General features: G+C 40.0%; 1 protein-coding gene and 1 pseudogene across 1 annotated transcript in view; both read right to left on the bottom strand.

Moving 5' to 3' along the window:
- LOC133440714 (zinc finger protein 62 homolog) overlaps positions 1–5,706 on the bottom strand; it is a 36,051-nt gene extending 30,345 nt beyond the window's left edge. The window contains exons 1-4 of the mRNA XM_061718033.1: positions 5,069–5,706; positions 3,629–4,795; positions 332–394; positions 81–186 (exon numbers count right to left, since the gene is read on the bottom strand). Of these exons, the coding sequence (XP_061574017.1) occupies positions 81–186; positions 332–394; positions 3,629–4,795; positions 5,069–5,680 (1,948 nt within the window). The 5' untranslated portion in view covers positions 5,681–5,706. The remainder of the gene's footprint in view (positions 1–80; positions 187–331; positions 395–3,628; positions 4,796–5,068) is intronic.
- Positions 5,707–14,224: 8,518 nt separating this feature from the next.
- Positions 14,225–15,184, bottom strand: LOC133440713 (zinc finger protein 239-like; annotated as a pseudogene).
- Between the last annotated feature and the right edge of the window lie 1,327 nt (positions 15,185–16,511).

Here is a 16,511-nt window from a genome sequence, read left to right as displayed (position 1 = left end):
AATCGTACCACAGAACACAGAACACAGCACATACACCTACTACCTTTCACCAGACAGTGCTAATTCATTTAATATCTCACCTCTGCATTTATAGCCAAGCCACTTGAGGGAGGACACAGGTCCCACACACTGGAGACACTTGTCCAAGGGGGAGACAGTTGCACACACCAGGCTATGTTTCTGACACTGTTGGAATGTTTTTATTGTAACATTTATTGTTACCAGACAGTTTGAGCAGCAAGACATTTCAGAATCATAAGTATTTATCTTAAAAGTATTTTTTAAAAAAACAACACATTTCCATCAAATGTCTACATTACATTCAACTTACCCTCTCACTGTTGACAACTGTCTCCATTTCAGTTGGACTGCAGAACTGATTCTCCGTGTCCATCTAAGATAGAGAACAAGAGCAGATGTGTTCAAAATTAACACCGTGGTCTGCCTGTGTTCATTTGTTCATTAAGTGACAGGTCAAAAAAAGTGTGCAAATACAGCTTTAGAAGGTCTGTCAAAAATGTCTTGCACAGGCTCCAGACTAACTCGTCCACTGGTGTGACCGACTGAGAAAGTTGGTTGCACCAGCACATGATTTGGTTGCACCTTTTTTATGGAATATTGTATCATTCAGAAAGGAGTGCTTGAAAACAGGGTTTTGTATCTGTAACCATAGTTTTGTAAAGCTGTGCATTTATGTACAAACATAAATGCACAGCAACTCGCTCTGGCTCAACCTGTCAACTAGAAGTTTCACATTCTTGTGATCGAGACACACACAGGTGTTGCGGTCATGTGCCTTTGGTTCTGTAATGTAAAATGGCCGCAGTCGTAAAAACTGTCTGTATGACAGCGACAGTGTCCCATCCACCTCTGAATTGTACTCTGCATGGAGTTCTTTCATAGATTTCATGAGTATGCGTCTCTGAACCTTCTTCTTCTTGTGTGTGACTGTGTCTTTCTTCCCTGAGAGAAGGCGACTATTTTCATCTCTACTGAGAAATGCAATGACCTGTGTTTTCCTCACTGAAAATATTTTCTTTAGCCCTCGTGGCCTGTATTTTTCACTTAGATTGTGTTTTAATTTATTTGACCTTTGCATGCCCTTTCTTAATTTGTCGCTTTTTTGTTCTGACTGTTTTAGTTTCATTTCCAGTTGGAGAATTTTCTTCTTTAGTTTTTCTTTTTCTTTTTGCAGCCGCTTGCAACGTTTTGATACCTTTTTCACTTTTCTGGAGTGGAGGAAGAAAGTGGTTGCTCCAGTGTTTGAGATTGAGGCTCAAGGGATTGCTCTACTTCTGGAATCAAAGACTCAGATGGTTGCTCCAGCTCTGGAGGTGCAGGTTCATGTTGTACTTGTACAAGTTGTTCAGGGGGCTGCTCAAAAGAGTTTCCTTCAATGGATTCCGGAGTTAAGTTCATCACCACATTCACTTGTTTGATTTTTTCACGGCACCGCCTCTGATTTAATCTCCATTTTCCCCTCTTTTTTTCAGCATCTGATTGCGTCATTATATAGATCGGTGGATGATCAGGATTGCCATCCTTCCCCCTCTTTCTTCTCTGATAGCTAAAAAACAAGCATTTAATAGTTACGACTGGCACAGAAAAGGATTCACATCCATTAAATGTTGTTAGTAGTCTATTAATAGTAGGCTATAAAATGATAAAAAATTTAAAAGTTAAATCAACTCCCTCTTCCATTCTCTCTTAAACATTTTTTGTTACTATTTCATTGCTAATGTCAATAATAATCACTTTACTAGGATTTGGTCTATGGCAACACTTTATGTTGCATTAAGTTGCATTATTACACAATTATTGCACGATAGTTAATGTTGTAATTAACGTAAAATGGTACTGGTAAATTTCTATCCAATGCAAGTACACAAATGCAATCTATAATTCATAATTAACCTAACCCAAAGCATTGTGTGTGTGTGTGTGTGTGTGTGTGTGTGTGTGTGTAATATTATATTAACTGATATAATCCATCAGTCATACCTTAACTGCAGTGCAATAAAATATTAACTACAGTGTAATAGTGCAACTTAATTTTAAGTGTTATCCACCCAGCTTTATATCCCAGTACTGTATATCCTATTCTGTTGCTGACACCATAAAACCACGAAAACAATACCTTGCTCTTCTTCTGGCTAGTCTTTCCTCCCTAGCAACTGGATCTGCATTGATCTTTTGTCTGGGCCGTGCAGCCCTCTCCTTATTAGACAATGGCATCTACAGTATAAAGATAATGTCTTGAAATACCTTCAAATGCCATAAAAATAGTTTAAAACAATACTATTCAGTATCAATACAACAATAAAATATGAATTGCATGATAATATGTTGTGAAAACATGGGATAATAAAGCTACTGTCATTCAGCATAACGGGTGACATTGTGGTATAACATTAAACTTTTGTTGTGCTGAAGGACAAAAGCGCGACACTGAAGGACAGATTTCGTACATAAACATATTTAACAGGCAGTTCCTTGGCCACCTATATAATGTGTCACGTTCCATGATCCAGGAACTGGACAAAAGGTGGAGAGACAACTGAGTTTTGCAATTTTAACAAAAAGAATTTATTAATTAGCTTAAAAACAACTCCAACCAAGACAAAACAAATCAACAAAACAAAGAAACAAAGAAACAAAAAAGTCCACCGGTGGAGCCGGACTTCCACCCCAGCCGGAGTCTCGAGCGCCCGTGAATGTTCCAGTGCTGAGCCTTTCTGCTCCGGCCAGGCCACACCCCACCAGGTGCCATTCATCAGCCTGACGAGCTGGCTGATGAGCTGAACTGGCTGATGAGCTGGCTGCAAAGACTCCTCCAGCCATCACAAATGTAATGCTCTTAACCTGTAAAGATTATCCTTACTTTTCATGTTTAATGTAGGTATTTATAAAACAATAACATTAAAAGTATGTTTTCTGTGTTGTACTGAAGGACATACTTTTTTGTTCCAAAGGTTACAAGAGGGAGGAAAGGTGAAATCATCAAATATTTCAGAGAGATTTACTCGCCTCATCACATTGATAGAGGGTCTTCAAGGGGCCTTCTTTGTGATATCACACACTGTCACATCTTTTTATGCAGGCATCAGAATGGCTTGTGAAAAAAAAAAAAGAGGAAAATTCTCGACGTGGATGAGTAAGGGCGCAACGCGCCCGAACCCTCTAGGGGGGTCCGGGGGCATGCCCCCCCGAAAAATTTTGAAAAATAGACTCAAAATGGTGCATTCTGGTGGTCTCAAAGCTCCATAATCACATCTTTTATCAATGCAAGAATACACCCAAAAAAACCTGAATTTTTGCAAAGAATGATGTATTTTGATAACATAATAACACGCATTCATCATCATGGGTAATTCGTTCATGCAGGAATAAATCTTGAAATGAAAATCACCCCCATTCCACCCCAGGCAGAAAAAAAACTAAATTTCAAGCCAAATCCCTTGCGCTCTTCACCAGCTCACAGTCCACATTACTTCATGTTCCTCTACAACTCAAATAACCCATCCCACCCCCTCCGCCCCTAACGAATCTACAATTTGGGTCTTTTGGCAGGAGAATGATGACTGCGTTCTGATTCTGCCAAGCGTTTTTTAGCATGCTTTTTTCTTGCCGTTTTCATGGCTTTCTCTCTTAGTTCCCTCGCCTTGGCTTTAGTCAGCAAGATGGTGGTTTGAGCCTGTGATGTCTGTCTTTTCTCCTCCTTCTCTGCTCTGTAGGCAGCTGCTGCACTTCTGATGTTCCTGCACAGTTGGACTGGAATGGGCTCATGGAGGATGTTTTTTCGCCCAAACATGCTTATGGCACTGGCCTTGTGTGCCTTCAGTCCGTACCTCCCAGTCTGGTACGCGCTAAGGGTTTTAACGTTCATTTGCCCTGTCCTCTCGTTCATGATGCCTTTCATAGAGCTGAACGAGCTCTCCACCTGGGGGCCACGGAAACAGGTGTAGGCTGCCAGAACAAAGTGTCCTAAGTCAGGGTATTTTTTTGTAACCAAGCCCCACCATATGTCAGCTCGATCATCAGCAGCGAATGCTGGCAGATCTTTATCAGCAACAAAATGGTGGCACTGCTGACATGCTGCCTCATACTGCGATGGGCTCACATCCTTCAAGCAGCTGCAGAGGTGCTTCAGGCATGTAATCACAGCAGTTGAAGGACGACACTCAGGATCTGTTGCAGAGAACGTACGGAGCACTTTGTTGTGGAGAGGCAACTTCTCCTGCATCTTCTTGCCACACATTTTGTATGCTGTTGCCATCTGGTGAAGAAATTCTTCGCCGATGACATCAGAGGATGCTCTCACGATGGTGCGGATGGTTTCATTCACGAAGACTTTGTTCGTTGGCAGGAACTGTCCCTTGTCAGTTGAGATATCCATCTCTTTCAGTTCTCTGCCATGCAATGAAGCAAACTTCTCAGGGCGGACATAACATGCGAGGAACTTTCTGAAGACTGCTTCCTGACGGTCATGCAACTTGTGTATCATGAGGCTTTGCGTCTGAAATACCATGACGTACTCCTTCAGAAGGGGAAGAACTGACAAGTACAAATTCAGCTGAAGGACAGTTTTCTTCTGCTTGAAGAAAAGACAGTTCACTATTCTTTTCTTTCTGTTTTTTCCATTTTCTGTCATGCCTGTTTTGGAAGCTAGGCGCCTTTGTATCTCCCGAATCCTGTTCCTGTCAATTGGGCATATTTCATTGTGGTTCAGTATGGCCTCCATGGGTTCCTCATACAGCTCCTTGTCGTCAGGCTTCAAGAAGCTGTAGTAGAAGACCTGAAAAGAATAGTGCCATATTTCTATATCAAACCACATCAACAGAAAAAAGGTAATGCTCAGGGATTAATCATGTATCATGCTGCTCTTCGGCCACAGTATTTCACAGAAAATGAGTTTTCAAATATAACTGCAAACTTTCACAAAATAGAATGCAAGGAATTACAACCATGAACCTATCTACTTGTATGCATAAAGATTTGAGACTAATTCTGTAAAAAGTTTATCTTTTCGTAGAAAGAGATTATATATGATATTTTAAAATGTAAGTACCTGCATTGGTTTGAGAAGTCGGGCTGTGCTCAGAGCAACATCATATGCGCTTAGCCACCTGTGAGGGATGAATCTCTCTGGAGCTGTGAAGGTCTGGTTGAACATCGCAGCGATCTCTCGTAGACAATCTTTAAACTCTGGTGTCCATTTAAAATCGGTGTGAAGATCATTGAACAAAACTTCTAACCACATCCCAAACGGCTTACAGAATTCTTTGGCACAGTTGTGGATGTGGTGACAGCTGTCGCCATCGATGTTCAGGAGATGTGGAATCTTCTCTCTGATCTTCGCCTCCAAGCCATTCTTCCATCCACGCATGACACTACAGGAATCCATTAAGACAGACACTAGGTTCCTCCATGGAATGTTCATACGCTCAAATACATCACCCAGAGCATCAAACAATGATTGAGACGTGGTTCTCTTCAGCTCCACGGTGTCCAGGTGTTCAACAACGACTTCCTGCTGCTCCTGTGAGAAGTAACTCACTAGGAAGGTCACGACCTTTTTGTTGCTGGCTGTCGTCGCTTCATCCAAATTGAGAGAAAATGGAGACGACTGGATGGCCTCCACAGTTTTCTCGGTGAAGGTCTTCTGCAATCCGAAACGCATTTTGTAGGAAGCTGTGCTTGCTTCAAGGTGCACATTCTCCAATGCCTTGGGGTCTTTTGCCAGTTCCTTGGCCACTCGCACGATGATGTCTGCAGTAGTGAATGGCAGGGAGTGTTCCGCAAGAGTACCCAACACCAAAGACTGCGGGAAATAGACACCATCTTAAATTTTGATTTCTGATTCATATTCAATTGACAACTGTAAGGAACTTAATGTAAATCTAATATCATAAAATAACTCGTACCAAGCGTACAGACTTTATTAGACGACCGATGCTCATGAAATTTAGTCAAAAAATAGTCAACGGGTTTAAAGTTTAAGGAGTGGCCGTTTAGGTCAGATTCGTAATCGCTCTCTCATGTAATTAATTGACTTGCAGGCATGGGGAGAAACACCTGGAAATCTCGGGCTTCAGTGTGCGGCACAGATTTTGGTTCCCCAGCTTGATTATCATTTTATCATTATTATCGTCATTGCCGATCTATATTATTATCATTATTGTCGTTGCCGCAGTAGTCGTAGTTGTAGTAGAAGTAGTAGTCGCAGCAGGAGCAGTAGTAGCATTTTTAAAAAAAAGGGGGGGTGGGGGTGTTATATATATATTTGATCATAATGATACTTACTTCCAAGTTAGCAGTTCTGTCAGATATGGGGACAGTTGGCTTCACAGGCTCTGGTTGTGGTGTTTCGGATGTTGACGCTTCATGAGCTTTTGGTCTGCATAACCCAAAGATGGGGAATACCTTCTTGCTCTGGAATTGGGCAAAAAGTAACATGAATCACCAGAGGATATAACACTGACATATATTTGCATATTAACTATTATGAATATGATTCAGCTCTGTTGGGGTTTTTAGGCTAATTTATGAGTTTATATTGTAACAAAATGTATTACCATAAATCAAAAATTAAAAAGTGGAAAATTGAAATCTCAGACAAATGAGTTGAAATGTAGGCTACATTAAATATTATAGAAAAATGGAACAGAGAACTAAGAAGAGTAACAGTGTTAACACCGGAAAAAAATCTGATCACAGTTTCAAACTGAGATCAGATTTTAAAAAACCAACAAACTGTTTGTTGGTTTTTTATTTATTTTTTCTCAAAATCAGTCATATCTTTTTACTTCAAGCAGGGCTTTCCACTAAGGCCATTTTTTCCACAATTGCATAGATAAAATTGCAATGACATTATTAACAACAAAAACAGTAAACTGTGCGGTTGCTTAAATTGACCAACAGGTGGCTCTCTAACATCACAGTTTGTGTACTGTGCGTGACTCTGACGCTGGTTAGTAATGAAGGAGTTAAAACTCACTCGCCACTTACAGGACTCAGTAGCCAGCAGAAACGGCAGTAGGAGCATTTATTACATTTATTAACTGTAGTACCGCTATTATGAGGTTATTTCTCACAGTATTAGCCTAAAGGGACTTAAGGCTGATATGGTCCCGCGTTACACCAACGCAGAGCCTACGGCGTAGTGTACGCGGCGACGCGCGCCGTACTCTGCGTCGATTTAACGCAGAACCATAATTCAGGCTTCACTCACTGCTGCAACGTATTGCCTCCAGTCATTTCAATGAGAAGCACACCAGATCAGAGTAATTTGTGCAGCCGGCGCTTGTGGAAAGCCCTAATATCAACAACAATTACAATATCAATAAAGAATAATTACCGTCTGGGGTGCAATTGATCCGAGCGAATAATTCGTAGATCTTGTTGTCAGGTGGTTCAGGTGCTTTTTAGTTTTCGTGTGTTCCACGAGTGCAACCTTTCCCCTCGGGCCGTAATTGATCACGTCGCGACACCACTCGCACATTGCTCTGCCTGGTTCGTCGATCTTTTTCACACACTCGCTAAGTGCATACGTTTTCTCCACATCATTTATTTTCGAAGTGACGATTTCCTCCATCCACTTCCAGCACCATCGATTTTTTATCTTTGCATCCACTTCCTTGCATCTTAACGCGTCGTCTTCCGTTAGGAATCCCATCTTTATTTTCTTCTGTTGAGCACATGTAAAAATGCATCCGCACATGTAAGAATGGCTGACAAGAATGGCAGCAGAAATGCAAGGGAGATAATTCTCGCATTTTCGAGTCCGTTGATTGGGGATTTTTTTTTTTTTTTCCCCCTTTCCGCGGAACCCGCGGAAATTTTTTGCTGAGACCGAAATCTGCGGATCCGCGGAAGAATCTGATGCCTGTTTATGTTAAATGAATGGCCCTCGGGCACCAAATTTACACGTCTCGTCTTTGACCCTTGTACCTGTAACTATAGTTTTGCAAACTTATACATTTAAGTACAAGCATTTATCTGTAAGCTTAGTTTCGTAAACTTCTACATGTGTGTAAACTCCATTTTACAAGTCTGTGCATTCAGACACTTGCAAGGTCACTTTCATACAGCTAAATATTTAATAGCTACTAACAGTGATGGGCAGTAACGCGTTAGAAGTAACGCGTTACTGTAATCCGATTACTTTTTTCAAGTAACAAGTAAAGTAAGGGATTACAATTGCAAAAACAGTAATTAGATTACCTTTACTTTTCTGAAAGAAGCCTGCGTTACTAAATGCACTATTTGTTTTGTGAAAATATCTCATGACTTTGCGCCGCTCATACGTCAAGCCTGAATTATGGTTCCGCGTTAAATCGACGCAGAGCATACGCCGTACGGTGAGCGTCGCCGCGTACCCTACGCCGTAGGCTCTGCGTCGGTGCGCGGAACCATAAATCAGCCTTCAGTGGTAAACCAGAGACGACATGGAGTGAGAGAGAGCAGGAGCATGCGGCGTTTAACGCCTGGAATTACAGACATTATTTTGAGTTTGACTCGGTCAAAAGTGATAAAAACATTCTCGTCCGCTGTAAAGTCTGTGTGGGAGGAAGCTCGTTGCGAGACCCCCGGATTCCTCCTCCCCCACTGGGGCTGCAGTGCCGGCTGCCTCATGCTCAAACTCAAAACTCAAACTTTATTTATTTATATAGCACCAAATCATGCAATTTAAAACATTTTAAACATCCCATACGACCCCACCCAACGGGACTTAGTGCAGCTGAATTGAAGAAGCTTGTTGCAGGTTATATTGTAGTTCAAGTCAGAGAGAGCTGTATTTTGCCCCACGCAATGTGCATAAATTTAAGACTAAAAATAATAAAAACAAGTTTAAAAATAGACCGTTTCATTTACTTACTGTCATTTAATTTTATATGGTGGAATATGCACAAAGAATAGAATTAAACTGAAAGTTATATTGTTTTATATTGTTCCAGTAAAGTGTATTCAGGTTGTGCATCATGTTTTTGAAAAGTAACTAAGTAAAGTAACTAGTAATGTAACTGATTACTTTTGAAAATAAGTAATCAGTAAAGTAACGGGATTACTTTTTTGGTTCAGTAATCAGTAACTAATTACTTTTTTAAAGTAACTTGACCAACACTGTCTACTAACATGTACAAGTTTACAAAACTACGCTTACAGATACAAACAAATATGAGTTACAGAAACAAAAACGTGTTTTCAAGTACACCTTTTTGAATGATTTAATAGTGTTGCACTTGGTCAGTGATTTGGCTGTTTTGGTAGTCCAATGTGACGTTACTGCAGGGCTCTACAGAGCGAGTATTTCACTTGCTCCTAAAAATGGAAATGTGCAAACTGGAAGAAATAATTTACGAGCACAGTGTGCGAGTTAAGATTAAAACCTACTGTAATGTTTTTTGCACCCCGCTGCTATTCATTCAGAAAATAGTATTTCATAGTCAGATAATGTACAATGTTTATTAAAAGTATCAACATATACCTGTTCCAAATCTTCAATTGTGCAGGAAGACTTTGTAACACCAGAATCTTCTGGAGGCATTTCCTCAGTAGAAACCTGCAAAACAGAAAAATATAGATATTTTCATAAATGTCTTGATGGCAGGTTGTTCCCTGTGTAACATTATGCAAAAGGTTTCATGGCTGTGTTTCTGAGTGTTTGAGGGAAAGAAATCCACTCAAAATGTTTCTTAATTAGTCAACAAGGAAAATTATTACAGTCTTTGAAACCTAGAATCTTCCAAAAATAATGTTCGTGTGTGTGGTTATGTGCCGTTTAAGAGCTGATGATTCAGTAAAGGTTTTTCCGCAGGTGTTGCACAGGTACGGCCTTTCACCAGTGTGGATCTTCATGTGATCCATTAAATTACTACTTTTACTGAACTCTTTCCTGCAAGTGCTGCAAGAAAATACCTTCTTCCCCGTGTGGGTCCTGGTCATCTTTGATTTACAGTTGCTGTCTGACGGGACAGCAGCATCTTCGTGGTCACCGTGTCGTCTCATTGGCTCCGGATCTGCAGTTTTACTGGAGTCTGAGCGTAAACTTTCAGTCCCTTCCTCATCTTTGTTTTGAGCTTCAGGAGAAGTGTGCAACAGCAGCTGGCCACAGTTTGGTCCTGGTTCACCATTTTCAACTTTCACATCAGCGACATTGACCAATGAGACATCCACCTCTACGTCCTCGTGCTTCATCTCCTGACCGCTGGAGTCTTCCTCCAGTTCTGTAGTCTGTGGATGCCCTGGTTCCTCCTGGTCCGGGCTGCAGCTCCTCTCCAGGTTATCCAGGTGCTGGTCACTGAAAACCCTGTCCTCCTCCACCTTACAAACATTTTCTTGTGGGAGTTCTGGAATTACAAAAAGGGACAAAAAGATAGGATTTTAACAAGTCAAAAGTGCTTCCCAGTGTCACAGGTACAAGGGGGTTGCAAAAGTATTCACCCCCCTTGGCTTTTTATCTATTTTGTTACATTTCAACCTGTAATTGAAATATTTTTTGAATCTGAATTGTATGTGATGGATCTGCACAAAATAGTCTAGGTTGGTGAAGTGAAATGAGAGAAATATCTATAAAACAATAATTAAAAAAAATAAAACACTTAACATTAGCATGGAAGAGGAAATGGGGTAACGAGTGTGAGAAACAAATAAAATTATAGGGACAAATGCTATATTATACTTGCTTAAGATATGTTTAGATATTTATGTGGATATTTATGTATTATATATTATATGTTGAGAGGGATAGTTATAATTATGTAATATATGTTATATATTTATTAGGTATGTAGCATATATATATTTATAGGGATATTTATGTAGTTATATAGTGTATATTTATATAGATTTATAAAATATTTGTATTTTCTATATATTGATATAATATTCATGTAATATTATATTTTCTATATACTTATATGGATAATTATGTGGTAATAGGCATGTTTTACATAGTATTTATATAGACTATATTTATATGGATATTGTGTAGATATAATAATAGCAATAATGTAAATTCATAGAGTTATAAAGGGGTAGGAACTAGGAAAAAGTGTAGACTTCTTCCTACTCCTTTTTTCCAACATATGTGAATATGAAGATGTTAATGTTTATTTTTTGTATATGTTCGAAATAAAAATTCATTCATTCATTCATAAAGTGTGAAATATGAGTCTGGTCCAGAGTGTGAATGGAGCATGAAAGGCAGCACCAAGTAAACAGAACAACAAGTTAGTTCGGGATGTTTCCGAATCCCACATCAGCAGCTGCTTGAGCTGGGGAGTTTCCCATTTAGTTGGTTTGCTTCATTACCACGGCTTTTAACTGGAAACAAAGGGATCTTGTAGGAGTCATACTCATGTGTTCATTCATTCAACTTTCCAGGGTTACGTACCGACTCTGTGGAGTCTGATTTCAGGTTTCCAGGCAAGGTCCAACAGTCTGCGCTGACGGTCGAGCTCTTCTTCATACTCCAAGATGCTTTTTTCAAACACTGACAATATTTCTACAGCAGCTGCTGTTAGTCGCTGACCGATAAACTCTCTCAGATGATTCACCTTAGACATTGTTGAAGAGGAAAAAGAAAGGAAACAACAGAACCGTCCTCCTCAAAGGAATCACTGCTCACGTGTTCCGTTCGCTCCAAACTTCCGACCTTCCGCCGGATGTTACAATCTGGAGTTCCGGTAGAGCTCACGGTTCTACGGATAGTTCCTTCTCGCAGTTACAGTCAGTATTTCATTTACCAACGAAAATAATTAGAACAAAATGCATACAACATTCTTTTCATCACTGGTTTACTACGACTTCTGTCATTTAGCAGACGCTTTTATCCAAAGTGATTTACATCTGAGAAAACAACACAAGCAAGAAGGTTTAGAAAGAGTTTTATTTTTTCTAACACAATGAGAGCTGACGCAATTTATATAACAGGACAGACGCACGCCTGAAATAATTTAGAATAGGAAGCATATCCCAAATCGCCCAGCTTTTTAGTCTTTCCTATTACACCACCAAGTGCCCTACTTGCAGATTCAGCTAACAGAGATGTACCATATTCAAAATTTAGATGTTCATCCAAAATAAAACCTAGGTATTTGTAGTTTCCTACATACTCTAACTTTTGTTCCCCAAAATAAAACTGTATGTCACTCCTTTTAGTCCCAATCTGTCTAAAATGCATAATCTGACTTTTGCTATAATTAACTGTAAGTCTCCACTTTCTACACCACTTCTCTGCACATACCAACATTTTCTGCAGATCCTTTTCGTTTTCAGCTACCAAAATTATATCGTCCGTATAAAGCAAAATATCTAATTTGTTACCATCATAGTTAAGACCCAGTCCTAGGTGTTTTATTTCCTTAACTAAATTGTTAATAAAAATGGCAAACAAAGTAGGAGAAAGACAATCCCCCTGCTTGACACCAGAAGGCGTAGGGAACCACCCTGAACAATATTCGTTAACTCTAACACAAGCCTGGGGATCTTTGTACAGTGACTGTATGGCCCAATAGAATTTCCCACCTATCCCTTCCTCAAGAAGACGATAGGCTAGTAGATCTCTGTTAACAAAATCAAAAGCTTTTTGAAAGTCAATATAACAGGCAAATGACTGCAAGTTTCTGCTACAGAAGGAATCTCCAACCTGTGCTTCAGTCTCTGAGGCTCCTTGTGGCAGGAAGTTATCAAAAACAATGGCAACTGCATTTGATGGACATAAAATCTGCCTTCTGTCCCTGGATGTGTCATTTGATGAAGCCAAGACCAGTGAAATAACAAACTGGATCAAAATGACGTGATTGAGGAAGTTGAGGATAAAGGACAAAAGCGCATCTCCACTTCTCAACTTCATTTGATGACATTTCTCTTTCCACATTGTTTTCTGAGCTAAATGCTGGTTGTACTGATCACGCTGTACTAATAATCTGCGTCACTGACAACTTTCCTCTTGCTGCTGCACTAAAGTCTTTTTTTTATTTGTGTTTTTATTATTATTACGATAGATTGTTCACTCTTGGGTTTATGGTGAGCTTTTATAACTCACCACCAGGGGGCACTGCTGCTCTTTCTACATATGGAGAGTGTAATATTCCAGAATTATAAACAATATAATAAGTCATCCATCTAAAATGAAAACTTAATTACATTTTCATGATTATTTCTGACTAAATATGAGTTGAGGTAAAAAGACATTTACTCCTAAACGGATGTCTGATATAAAAGGGTTAAATCCAAAGTGTGTCCTCTTCCTGGAATCTGATCCCGATGATCCTCCCTCTTCTTCTTGCTCTCCAACCTGCAGATCTGCAGCTTCAACACGGATCTCAACATCTGCTTTATAATAAATCATGTGTCAGACGAGTTGTAAATCTAGTACAACTTGATTGTATACATGTGATTAAATAATATTGTTAATTTCATATTATGTAAATAACATGAAAAACGTACACAAATATGTTGTAACTTTAGCTTGTATAGTTACAATAACACAGCATGGATCATGTGAATTGCATTGTTTTGACTTGGTTTGTCCCATGAATTACACGATAATCTGATGTATGTGCAGCTCAGATTTGAAAAAAGTGTAAAGCCTTTTACAGTTCAGGGAACTATGTATATTATCACAATATACAGCAAAATTTGGATACTGCAATATCGTATTGTATCGTGACTCAAGTATCGTGATGTGTATCCCACATCACACTCATTTCCTCATTCACCTTTAAACCAAATGTTCTTGTTTTCTAAATCAATAAAAACATTTTAAAGGGTAAATAAAAGCAAACCGTATCTGACTGCACTGACTTCGGAAATCTTCAAGGTTTTTTGTTTAATGCTGCAGACTATAAAGTTTAGAAAATGGTGACAGGTGGTTGGCTGTTCTGTTTCTGACGTGTTAATAGTTGCGTTTCTTCTTTTGTTTCTTCATGTTTTTCAGTTTAACAACATGGAGCTGCAGATTAACTTCACAAAGAGAATGTGAGTGAAGAAGAAACAGATGGGAAAAAGGACGTGTGAGAGAGGCTTTGTAGATGAACGAAATAAACTGCCATGTTAAAAGAAACTTCAGCACATACTAACAGCTCTTTATTTGCACCGTGGAGACGGCAAGTTACCAACAGCAACAAATAATAGGATTTTAAGAAGGAACAGGGATTCAAACAAACTCAATGCAGAACTTTAAAAAAAAGTACACAACCACATCGTTCCCTCTGTGTCAAGTTGACGGAGAAGCATAAATCCGGGTTGAACCTGCAACCCTTGTGGGGAGGGGATTAGGCTCATCAGCCACAGGAGGTGGTGGTTGGACTTCTGCGGGTTCTTCTTCTGTGGGTCAGACAGGAGTGGACAGCTGCCCCCGGAGGACGACAACATGAGCTTCATTTGTCACGAGTCACCACACTTCTCCTCCGGGTGATTTTTCATGTGATTAAGCAATATACTTCTGCGGCTAAAACCTTTGTTGCACGTCTCGCACAAATATCGCTTCTCACCCGTGTGCGTGGTTATGTGGCTTTTAAGAGCTGATAATATAGTAAAGGTTTTGCTGCAGGTGTTGCACAGGTACGGCCTTTCAACGGGTGTGGATCCTCGAGTGAATCACCAGGCTGGAACGTTGCGTGAAACCTTTTCCACATGTTTTGCAGATGTAGGGCTTCTCGCCCGTGTGCGTGGTTATGTGGCTCTTAAGAACTGATAATTGAGTAAAGGTTTTTCCGCAGGTGTTGCACAGGTGCGGCCTTTCGCCAGTGTGGATCCTCGAGTGAACCACCAGGTTGGAACGTTTTGTGTAACCTTTTCCACATGTTTTGCAGATGTAGGGCTTTTCGCCCGTGTGCGTGGTCAAGTGGTGTTTAAGAGTTGATGATTGAGTAAAGGTTTTGTTGCAGGTGTTGCAAAGGTACGGCTTTTCACCAGTGTGGATTCTCGAGTGAACCACCAGGCTGGAATTTTGCCTGTAACTTTTTCCACATGTTTTGCAGACGTAGAGCTTCTCACCCATGTGGATCATTTTATGCTTCTTGAATGTTGATGATTTTCTAAACGATTTTCCGCAGGTGTTGCACAGGTACGGCCTTTCGCCAGTGTGGATCTTCATGTGATCCATTAAAATACTACGTTTATTAAACTCCTTCCTGCCAGTGCTGCAAGAAAATACCTTTTTCCCCGTGCGGGTCATGGTCAGCTTTGATTTACAGTTGCTGTCTAACGGGACAGCAGCATCTTCGTGGTCACCGTGTCGTCTCATTGGCTCCGGATCTGCAGTTTTACTGGAGTCTGAGCGTAAACTTTCAGTCCCTTCCTCATGTTTGTTTTGAGCTTCAGGAGAAGTGTGCAACAGCAGCTGGCCACAGTTTGGTCCTGGTTCACCATTTTCAACTTTCACATCAGTGACATTGACCAATGAGACATCCACCTCTACGTCCTCGTGCTTCATCTCCTGACCACTGGAGTCTTCCTCCAGTTCTGTAGTCTGTGGATGCCCTGGTTCCTCCTGGTCCGGGCTGCAGCTCCTCTCCAGGTTATCCAGGTGCTGGTCACTGAAAACCCCGTCCTCCTCCACCTTACAAACATTTTCTTGTGGGAGTTCTGGAATTACAAAAAGGGACAAAAAGATAGGATTTTAACAAGTCAAAAGTGCTTCCCAGTGTTGATTGTTTGGTTGTATTTGTGAGGTTTAAACTTTGTCCTGAATCTTCGGTCTTCCCCTTCATCTATGTAGTTATTTGAAAACAAGTGCATTACTCTGTGTGACCATTAGGCGGCACTGTGACTGTACTCTTTTGTTACTGCGTTGGTATCGAGACAGTTGAAGAATAAAGTTGTTCTAGAAATGTCTTCTTCCGCGTCATATATATAACGATCTAACTACAAGTACTGCATATGAACACCTATATGAACATCCTCCAACCATCGTGTTTTTGTGTCATCTCACATCTTACAAGTTCTAGTTCTAAGGTATAGAGTGTATAACAAAATAAATGTTGGCCGGTTTGAGAAGCAGGTTGATGACAGCCTATGGGATGATGGATACACCCATGATGATGTTGAACAAGCATATCAGTCATTTTTCAGTCAAGTCTTTCAACTCTGTATTCAACAGGTGCTTTCCTCTTCCTCGTCAGCAAAAAAGCAAACCAGGTCTCTGCATTTAGAAAACCCTGGTTTACACCAGATCTCCATAAGTCTCTGAAAGCTAAGAATAGATTGTATAAAAAATTCATCAGTAATCCATCCCCAATTAATATAGCAAATTATAAGACATTTCATAACAATTATAAACATTTTGCTAGAACTGCCAAGAAAAAGTACCTTTCCGACAAATTCAATGAAGCTTCTAATAACATAAAAACTACCTGGGGAGTCATTAACCAGCTTCTAAATATGGATAAGTCTACAACTACTCTTCCATCTCAATTTGGTGATGAAAATCGAGTCTACTCTGACCCATCTGACATTGCATATGTTTTTAACAATTATTTTGTTAATATTGGTACAGTTCTTTC

Source organism: Cololabis saira, chromosome 3 (assembly GCF_033807715.1).
Source record: "Cololabis saira isolate AMF1-May2022 chromosome 3, fColSai1.1, whole genome shotgun sequence".
In the NCBI taxonomy this organism is placed as follows: Eukaryota; Metazoa; Chordata; class Actinopteri; order Beloniformes; family Belonidae; genus Cololabis; species Cololabis saira.
The sequence above is the reverse complement of the archived record's forward strand: the minus strand, read 5'-3'. Positions and strand labels throughout refer to the sequence as shown.